This window comes from Chenopodium album, chromosome 10 (genome assembly GCF_948465745.1).
Source record: "Chenopodium album chromosome 10, dcCheAlbu1.1, whole genome shotgun sequence".
NCBI lineage: Eukaryota > Viridiplantae > Streptophyta > Magnoliopsida > Caryophyllales > Amaranthaceae > Chenopodium > Chenopodium album.
In genome coordinates, this window is record NC_137843.1 from 51670917 (window position 1) to 51680873 (window position 9957).

At 37.1% G+C, this 9957-nt stretch overlaps 1 protein-coding gene across 1 annotated transcript; it reads left to right on the top strand.

The window, feature by feature from the left end:
- The first annotated feature begins 6787 nt into the window (after positions 1-6787).
- Positions 6788-8542, top strand: LOC145565365 (uncharacterized). Its single transcript, XM_081625398.1, has 4 exons — positions 6788-7390; positions 7439-7512; positions 7753-7956; positions 8134-8542. Exons 1-4 carry the CDS (start codon positions 6788-6790, stop codon positions 8540-8542), a joined length of 1290 nt encoding a protein of 429 aa, XP_081481524.1.
- Positions 8543-9957: the final 1415 nt, after the last annotated feature.

The window sequence follows — 9957 nt, forward strand, 5'->3', positions numbered from 1 at the left end:
AATCATTCCTGTATTAACAACCCCACCCTTTCCAGAAAAAAACAAATACCTCGTACCAACATGGAAAACAATCATATCCAAAAAGACACCCTCTTAGGCCATCTCAATGAAGTTGTTTTCCCCATTGATCTGAACTAGTGCATTGTCATTGATGGCTGCAAAAAAGTCCTTATGCCGCTCAACACATCGGCTGACCCCTTCAAACCCCGTCCGCAAGCTTCAGCCAACTCCAACCCCCCTTCACATAAGGGAAAAGAGCCAATGTATGATATGTCATCTAATATAGAGTCTGAAGCCGAGAACTCCCTTATCCTTGTCAACTTAGGCAACTCCTACCCTCCTCCTAGCCTTTACCCTTTCTCTTGTGTAATTATGGAATCCTTGGACACTTTGGAAAATCTGGAACTCTTCATGCCAAATCCCCCTAACTCCCCTTGTCTCCGAGGTGGAATTCCTATCTGCTTTATCCGACTTCCCCCTTGATGATTACCTTTCCTTTGACCTCAACAAACCACCCAAAACTATACCAAACCTGAATGACTCACCTCCTAGTAAGTCATGGATGAACAAGGGGAAATCTTCTGCTAAGAAAATGATGAAGTTTAAGACAGTGAAAGCTTTGATGAGAAACTATGGGAAAAATGGGACTGGGAAGTCTATATCTCTGGACCCCCCTTTCTCCTCCCTTTCTGAACCTGCAAACCCAGATGAACCTCCCAAGAAGAGGAAGAAAATTCAAAAAATCTGTAATGGAGTCCGTAAGCTTAAGTTTGGGTTTTCCACTGACGAAGACTTAAATAACACCATGTCCTCCAACTTTGAGGGTGTGGTGGCTGGCCCGGAACAGCCCCCGGAATGTCCATGAGAGCTCTAGTGTGGAAGTGCAGGAGACTTTCAGCAGCCAACCCTCCCGCAATTCTCTTTATCAAGTGGTTGGACGGGCAATCTAGCATTGGCATAATCTTTCTTTTAGAAACTAAGACTTCTTCTGCTGTTCTAGACCCAATTTTCAATTCTTGGGGTTTTGTTAATAGTAGTAGTGTGGATTCTTTAGAGTCTAAGAGGGGAATTTATTTATGTTGGCATAAGAATATCGATGTAAAAGTCTTATTCCAGGATGTTAACTATATTTTGTGCTCAGTGAATGATGAATTAAATCAGTTTTCGTATGCTTTGTTTGTCTATGGTTCCCTCTATATTTGCGTGGGACACTTTATGAGCTTTAATTTGGCCTCACTCGGGAAATATGCTGGTAATGGGCGACTTTAATCAAATTGAAAATTTAAGCCAAAAATTAGGGGGCAAATGTTATTCCAGGAACCAACCAGTTTGTTAAATGGAAATTAGAATGTGGGCTGTCAGACCTCCCTTTTCATGGTGTTCGCTATACCTGGACAAATAATAGGGACAACGATGATGCAATTTTTGAAACTCTTGATAGAGCTTGCGGAAATAATAATTGGAGAACGCTTTACCCTAAAGCCTTCACGCTCAATCTGCCCATCCTAATTCTGACCATGGCCCCATAATTGTCTCTACTTAACCCCCTCCTTCAAAAAAGAAGAGATCGTATAAGCTTGAAGACTGGTGCCTTGAGTTTTCTGAAATTAGAGAAGCAATCAGAGTAGAATGGGAGAAACTCAACCAGCCCTCAGCTATGTATTCTCTCCAAAGAAAATTACAGAGAGCGCTTGAATTCTGTAAAAGTTGGTGTTTGACCTTCAAACAATGTAGCCATATTGAGTGGAAGGCTATCTCAGATGAGGCTGCAGCTTTACAAAGTGCTATGGTTACTAGCAGCAATTTTTCTACCATCCTCAACGTCAGAAAAGAGACAAGTCAGAATATTGCCATCAAACAGAAGTACTGGAAACAAAGGGCAAGAACGAAATGGGATAACCTTTCAGATCTCAACACGTATTTCTTCTTCAAATGTGCTACCACCCGAAGATTGAGGAATGGAATTAAGGGAGTCAAGAACAATGAGGGAACTTGGTGCTTGGATGACATTACTGTAGACACCCAAATGTGTCTCCCCAAAACCAAACCTAGTGATGAATATCTTTCACGTCATTTGATTATCGAATGAGGTGAAAGTGTGAAAAGTCTAGTGATGTGAATGTTTTTATTAAAATATCTCTCTTTCTATTTTTGAAAATATACTCTATTTATGAAAGTAGCCAGTCCAATTTAGTTTGATCCATAATAAGGGTCTAATAATAGTGTAGTTGGATTGGGCTCAAAAAGACCTTTCCAGCGATATATTATAAGCCCAATTCCGATGAGTAATAAGGAAGTTATGGCCTAAATACTAAATTGGGCCCGAAATGAATTTTATATGCGGCCCGATGATCTAGAGGAGGGCCTATTAATTATTATTCCTAAAGTTATTAGGATTGATTTTAATCTTCTGGAATATTTAGAAGGTTCTTTTTAATTCTAATAGAATTAGGATTAGTAATTATATTTTAAAGAGTTTTATTTGGAATAAAATAAGTGTTTCATGATAAATCTGATTTTAATTTGATAAACACGGAATTTGCTGCTTAATCATATTAAGAAAATGATTCCGTACAAAGCGCGCTTTATCTTTTAATTAGCGGCAAACGACAGCGTTTGTCGCCTGGCGCTAATGTCTATGGCCTGGCGACAGATGCCAGTTTTATTCCGTATAGAACTTGAAGTATTTTCTATCGGTTTTCAAACTGTTTTCTTATAAATAGGGTCCTAGACCTCCGTTTTCAAATCACCTAGAATTCTCTAATTCTCTCTCTTAAGCAATAGTTAATTCTTTCTCTCTCTAGCTTTCTAAACTAGCTTTTTCACAAACACCATACCGCATACATTAGTTCTAGACACACCTAGCCAAGTTCGAAGTTGCCTTAGCCCTAGACGTGAAAGGTTGATAATTTCTGAGGGTTTGGTCCCTAATCCCTATTCAATTATTTGATTTAATTGTTTGTTTAATATTTTCCTTGAAGTTACTAACGCGTGTATTTTGTTATTAGAAAAAGATACGAGGCATCCAAATAAGTAGTTTAATTGTTATTATTTTGATATAGAAATCATGCTTTGATTATTTTGATTCTTAGTATCATGTTTAGGATAATAACTAATATTTCTGATATCATGCATGTTTCTATGATGCTTCCTATTCTTTCTAATATCATGTTAGTATCATGTTAGGGATAAAGCTTTGATTTTTATTATTTAATGACATGCTAGGGTTTGTTATCAATCTTGTTAGTATCATGCCTAGGATCTTGCTATTATTATTATGCTTTATTGAGATTATTATGATGATGATGATGATTGTGATTATTATGTTGCTTGATATTATTATCGTTATTGCTTGATCACGCCCTCTCTTGCAGGATTAAAGGAATTTGTACTTGTAATCACGCTTAATAAGGTAATTAATAATCTTGTTTAGGCTAATATGATTATAATTCGAGTGATAATAATAGATTTGTTTGTGCATTAATATTCAACCAACATAGATTAAACAGGTTTAGGGTTAATCTATCGATTGAATGTTAGTCAGAAAGCGCACATGGATATGAGAAGAATAAAGTAGAGGCCTATTTTTAGGGCAAGTTCAATCTCTTTTAGGTTGGATTTGTACCTTCATCCCCGAGTATCCAGTCATGGTTCCAGACCTATGGAGTTAGCGATCTCATGGATCGTGAAGGGGTGTAACCTTCACCCTGTGAATGGTTTACAAGTTCCTAAAACTTGTTGGCGACTCTTTTACTCTAGCTTCCTTCCCTTTGGACGCCACCATGCTTAAGTGTATGATCACAATGGGGCTCAAGTGTGGGATGCTTGAAATATTCCCTACAATTACCATTCACTCCTTATTTAACAATTTTTTCGAAGATCTTTTTCATGCAGGTACACCTCAAGTCTGGGATGGCAGTGATTGGGATGACTGGAAACAGTCAATCCCCAAGCTTTCTGATGCTCACTTAAATAGACTGATGCAACCTTTCTCCAAGAAGGATGTGAAACAAGCATCCTACAACATGAAGGGACATAAATCCCCAAGACCTGATGGCATCCCTCCTTCTTTCTTTCAAAAAAACTTGGCTACTATAGAAAATGACGTTTTTGAGTCTTGTTCTACTTTCTCCAGGGAAGGTTATTTACTTAAGGAACTCAATGAAACGTACATCACTCTCATTCCTAAGGTAAATAACCCTGAGGTGGTGTCCATGTAGACACCTGATTGTGTCTCCCCAAAAACAAAACCCAGTGATGAATATCTTTCACGTCAATGATTATCGAACGAGGTGAAATTTAAAAGAGTCTCGTGATGCGTCTTATTTTTGATAAAAATAATTCTTTCTGTTTTCGAAAATCTTTCTTTTCATACCCTATTTATGAAAAACGTCCATTCCTGTTTATTTTGGTCCATGATAAGGGTCCAATAATGGTGTAGTTGTATGGGGATTGAAAAGACCTTTCCAACGATATATTATAAGCCCAATTCCGATGAATAATGAGGAATTTATGGCCAAAATACTAAACTGGTCTCAAACCGGATTTTACCCTACGGCCCAATTATCATGTGGAGGGTCCAAAGGTTTAATCTCATTCCTAAACTAATTAGGATTTAATTAGAATCTTCTATTAGTTTCTAAAATATCTTAATTATCCTTTATAAAAAGATAAGATTAAAGAATTTGAAATTGAATAAAACTTTCCTTTTTTAAGTCCTAATTCTATTCAAATTTAAAGACGTTCAAAGATGATCAGATATTATTTTCGTGCCACATAATTTTTATCTAAATTTTATATGGTTGTATAGATCTTGAAATTATATTTCCAATGATATATTATAATATAAATTCCGAGCTATAACAAAAAAGATATGAAAGAAATACAAAACTCTATCCAAAATTGACATCCTTCTACTATTTTGGCCATATCCTTTTATCTACAAAAGAATTTAATCAGATTCTAATTGGGTTGGAAAGTAGACTTCGAGAGATTTCCAATGACATATTATATGTCTTATTTCGGCTTCTGGATCAAAAGATATGATAAGAAAAAAATCCGTAAAAAACTATCTCAGCGCTCCGCGACAGGGCTGTTGCGGTCGCGCTAGACCTTGTCGCTCTGCGACAGAACCAACTTTATTCCGATTCGAATTCTAAATCTTTTCTATCGTTTTCGGACTATTTTCTCTATAAATAGGGTCGATATTCTCCGTTTTTAAATCATCAACAATCACACACAATAATCAACAATCATCTTTCTCTTCTTTCTCAGGTTAATAGCTTTTCTTTCTCCCTCTTTACTGAGCCTAGCCTTTTACAAATAAAATACCGCATTCACGAGTTCTAGACACCTAGCCAAGCTCGAAGTTGCCTTCGCCCTAGACGTGAAAGGTTGATAAATTCTGAGGGTTTGGTCCCAAATCCTTATCCCTATTATTTTTATTAATTATTTGATTTAATATTTTCCTTGAAGTTACTAACGTGTGTATTGTTTTGATAGAAAGAGATACGAGGCATCGAAGTAAGTAATTTAATTTCTTAATTATTCTTTTGATATAGAAAGCATTTTTATATTATATAATTCCTAGTATCATGTTAGGATGCTTTTATTGCTTTCTAGTATCATGTTTAGGTTGCTTCCTTTTTCTTCTATCATATTAGTAACATGTTAGGGATAAAGCTTTGATCTTTAATGTTTAGTGACATACTAGGATTTGTTATTAATCTTGTTAGTATCAAGCCTAGGATCTTCCTAATATTATGCTTTCATGAGATTGATATTATTATGACGATGATGATTTGTTGTGTTAATCAATATTATTGTTGCTTGATATTATTATTGTTATTGCTTGATCACGCCCTCTCTTGCAGGTTTAAAGGGAATTTGTACTTGTAATCACGCTTAATAAGATAATTAATAATTTTATTTAGGTCAATGTGATTTTAAATTCAAGTGATCGCCAATAATAGATTTGTTTGTGCATTAATATTCAACCAACATAGATTAAACAGGTTTAGAATTAATATATTGATTGTATGTTAGTCAGAAAGCACACATGAATATGAGAAGAATAAAGTAGAGGCCTATTTTTAGGGCAAGTTCAATCTCTTTTAGGTTGGATTTGTACCTTCATCCCCGAATATCTAGTCATGGTTCCAGACCACTATGGAGTTAGCGATCTCATGGATCGTGAATGGGTGTAACCTTCACCCTGTGAATGGTTTACAAGTTCCTAAAACTTGTTGGCGACTCTTTTGCTCTAGCTTCCTTCCCTTTAGACGCCACCATACTTAAGTGTATGATCACAGTGGGGCTCAAGTGTGGGATGCTTGAAATATTCCCTACAGTCCGATTACAGACCGATAAGCCTGTGCAACACGTCATATAAGATAATCTCTAAGTGCTTGGTGAAAAGGGTCAGAAGTATTATTGGTGATCTAGTTGGTGATTGTCAGAATGCTTTCGTTCTAGGGCGATCTATCTTCGATAGCAGCTTGGTGGGGCATGAAATGCTTCACAAAATCAAGAAGAAAGCAAAATCGGAAAATTTTGAAAGTATCCTAAAGGTTGATCTCAACAAAGCCTACGATAGGATAATCTGGAAATTTGTGGAGAATGTCCTAGTCCAGATGAATTTTCCTTCTATTTGGGTGCAATGGATTATGCAGTGTATTACTTCGGTCTCCTACCGTGTTCTCATTAATGGAGAACCCTCAAAAAGATAATTCCCAACTCGGGCCTAAGACAAGGAGACCCGATTTCTCCTTACATCTTCATTTTATGTATGGAGGTTCTTTCGAGAAGACTTCACCACCTTCAACACTCTGGCATCCTTAAAGGGATCAAAGTTTCTCGCTCTGGTCCTTTCATATCACACCTATTTTTTGCGGACGATGCCCTTTTTTTCCTCAAAGCTGACATTGAAAATTTTGGTGTAATGAAAAATACTCTTAATCAGTTTTGTAAACTCTCTGGTGAAATGGTGAACTTTAATAAATCTTATGTGATCTTCTCTAAGAACATGCCAATGAGATTCAAAAAAATTCTTGGGGTCAGAGATAACGAGAAAATGGGAACGTACTTGGGATGCCCAATGGATGTAGATGGGAGATCCACGGGGGTATTCAATGAAACTATGGACAGAATTGCCACCAAACTTTCTTCATGGAAATTTCTGAATCCCACTCAAGCCGGGAAATTGGTGCTCATCAATGGTATCCTCATAGCTATGGCCAGCCATATTCTTTACAGCTACCTCTTCCCTCAAAAAATTATCAAAAAAATTTCTTCCCTTATTTTGAGATTTTGGTGGTCTTCCTTAATGGAGAAACGGCCCATGTACTGGAGGAAAACTTCTCTTCTTGAAAAACATAAGTATGAAGGAGTCGTAGGCCTTTGAAACTTGAAAAATCTCAATCATGCTCTTATTTTCAAGCAAGCTTGGAGGATGCACCTCAACCCGCAGCTGCAAGTGAGCAAGGTGTTCAGAGCTAGGCACAAGGATGATTGGTTCGATAGAGGAATAAAGGGTGAAATAAGAGCCACAATATCTTGGGGTGTTAGGAATATTCTCAAGAGTGTGCATTATATGCGAAAAGGCCTAAGATGAACAATAGCAAATGGTAATGCTGTAAAGGTGGAGCACGACTGGTGGGTCACAAAGAATATCGTTAATTGCAAAGTCAGGCAGCAATCCGAGTTAGATCAAAAGCCTATCTTTTTTAGTGATCTCCTTGACAATAATGGCAGGTGGAAGGCAAGCTTAGTATGGAAATGGTTTAGCCCCATCATTGCCATGGAGATCCTTGCTATTTACCCTGATAATCAACTTCAAGGTGACGGGTTGGACTGGGGGCCTTTACAAACGGGCCTTTACTCCCTAAAATCAGGCTATTGGTTCGCACAAAACTACAGCAAGGAGAGACTTACAACTACTGCTTTCTGGAAAAAATGGTAGAGCTCGAAAATTTGGCCAAAGCACAAGATTTTTATTTGGAAGCTTATTATTATTTGGAAGCTTATTAATAATGCCCTTCCTACGCTGAGCAATCTTAGCAAACGGGGAATTGACATTGATACCAAATGTAAATTATGAAATACTAAAGTGGAAATCAACAACCACTTGTTCAGGGATTGTGAGGTGTCAAAGAGAATTTGGAGGTGCAGCAACTTGGGTATCAACCCCGACGCAGGGAACGACCTCGATCTTAGCACATGGGTGATAAACTTCCTGTTATATCTCCTTTCTTTTCATGAGGACCAAAACGACTCTCTCATGGAGTTTGTTTGCATTCTGTGGAGCATTTGGCTTACCAGAAATAATGCTAGCTTTAAAAATAGCACCATCTCCCCTATTAATATTATCAGTCTGGTGCAGCATTGGAAGGATAGATGGGCTATTGGCAAAAAGTCCACGACAGGTGACCATGCAAGGAGACAAAATTGTAGCAGACAAGCTAATGACAAAGGATATAGAAGCAGTCCAAGCCAAGAACCTAATGCTCCAATAAACCAGAGATATACAGTTATTATAGATTGAGCATGGAAGCAAAAAGTCAACAACTCAAGAATCGAGTAGGAAGCGGCTGTTGGGTGGAAGCAAAAGCTGATCTAATGGCAATACAAAGCGTGAATTTAGAAGGAGAGGATGTTCTTACCATGGACCCTCTTTTGACTAACCCTTATCCTTGAACTTTAGAGAACTAGAGCCATGGTTAGGTTCCAAACTCATTGCATCATATTGTGCTTACTTGACTATTTGTGCATTCTTGCTTGCGCATACTTATATGTGATTAAACTAACCATTTGGTTTGACTTGTGATTATAAAGATGCTTAAATAAACTAACCAATGACTGAAAAAATTTTCTTAATTAATATTAATTAATTTGAACCAATAAATATGTCTAAAATCGAGTCATAGTTCCTTTGAGTCAACCCGGATTTATATTCCCGTATACTGTACAAGCGTCAACTTGCTTTGGTCATAACCGGAATTGTAGAAAGAATTAAGAGTCGTACAACCTATGGATCTGTAGCCCCGAGTTTTATCTTTCATTTGAAATTTGTTTCGTCCAATTTGGAGTCACAAATCAAAATTCATGATTAAAATACTACAACCTGTCCAGTTTAGTGCACATACGTGAAGTCTTAACTTAGTCTTTGTTTGAGTCTAGTCACATAGTCTAGTCCCATGGTCATAACACGAGTCTTGAACATATCACTTACACCCACAAGTATTCACACACTTTGTACATACTCTTTCCGCACCATGACCATGTCTTAGGTTCATGGATGAGTCGCTCTTTCCGTCATTTGACTTGGGGGTCCATTCTATTCCCAATTCTTCCATATCTCTCCATCTACATCATCTTTCCACTCTCTACATGCTTTCTCCATGCATACCACTCCCACATTCTTCCATGATCTTTTCCCATTCATTCATGTTGAATCGAGTTTGAGTCATGTGATTGACAAACATAAAAAAAAAAGGGGGTAATGATGAAACAAATGCACAAGGCAAGCTTCTCACCAAGATTTCATGCTTTCTTCTTCTTTTTTCAAACCCTTCCCCAATAAGTCTAGCATAGGCACCCTTCATACTCCTTAGATTTATTTCTTAGAGTTTGATTTTTACCCTTCACTTTTTAAATAAAATGAGCATTTATTTCTTTGCATATGATCATCACATTGCATTAAAAAAAAAAAAAAAAAAAAAAAAAAAAAAAAAAGCCACGCTGGACTAAGCACAAGGTATACTAATGATTTGAGGCACCTCTTGTAGCCTATCATATCACCATCACCTTTCAAATATATAATCCCTTTCTTGAGAAACCACTTTGAGCCTCGTCTAATGATTGACCTTTATTTCTTTTTTCAACCTACATCTACCTAACCTTGGGATGGGATGGTGTGCAACTTGTGCAATTTCAAAAATTTGAGTAATTTCAAAATAT

Coding starts and splice junctions, on each gene's coding strand:
- LOC145565365 (XM_081625398.1), top strand. CDS start 6,788: ATGGAGGTTCTTTCGAGAAGACTTCACCACCTTCAACACTCTGGCATC. Junction 7,513..7,752: donor GCTAGGCACAAGGATGATTG/GTTCGATAGAGG, acceptor CAATAATGGCAG/GTGGAAGGCAAGCTTAGTAT. Junction 7,957..8,133: donor ACTGCTTTCTGGAAAAAATG/GTAGAGCTCGAA, acceptor CCACTTGTTCAG/GGATTGTGAGGTGTCAAAGA.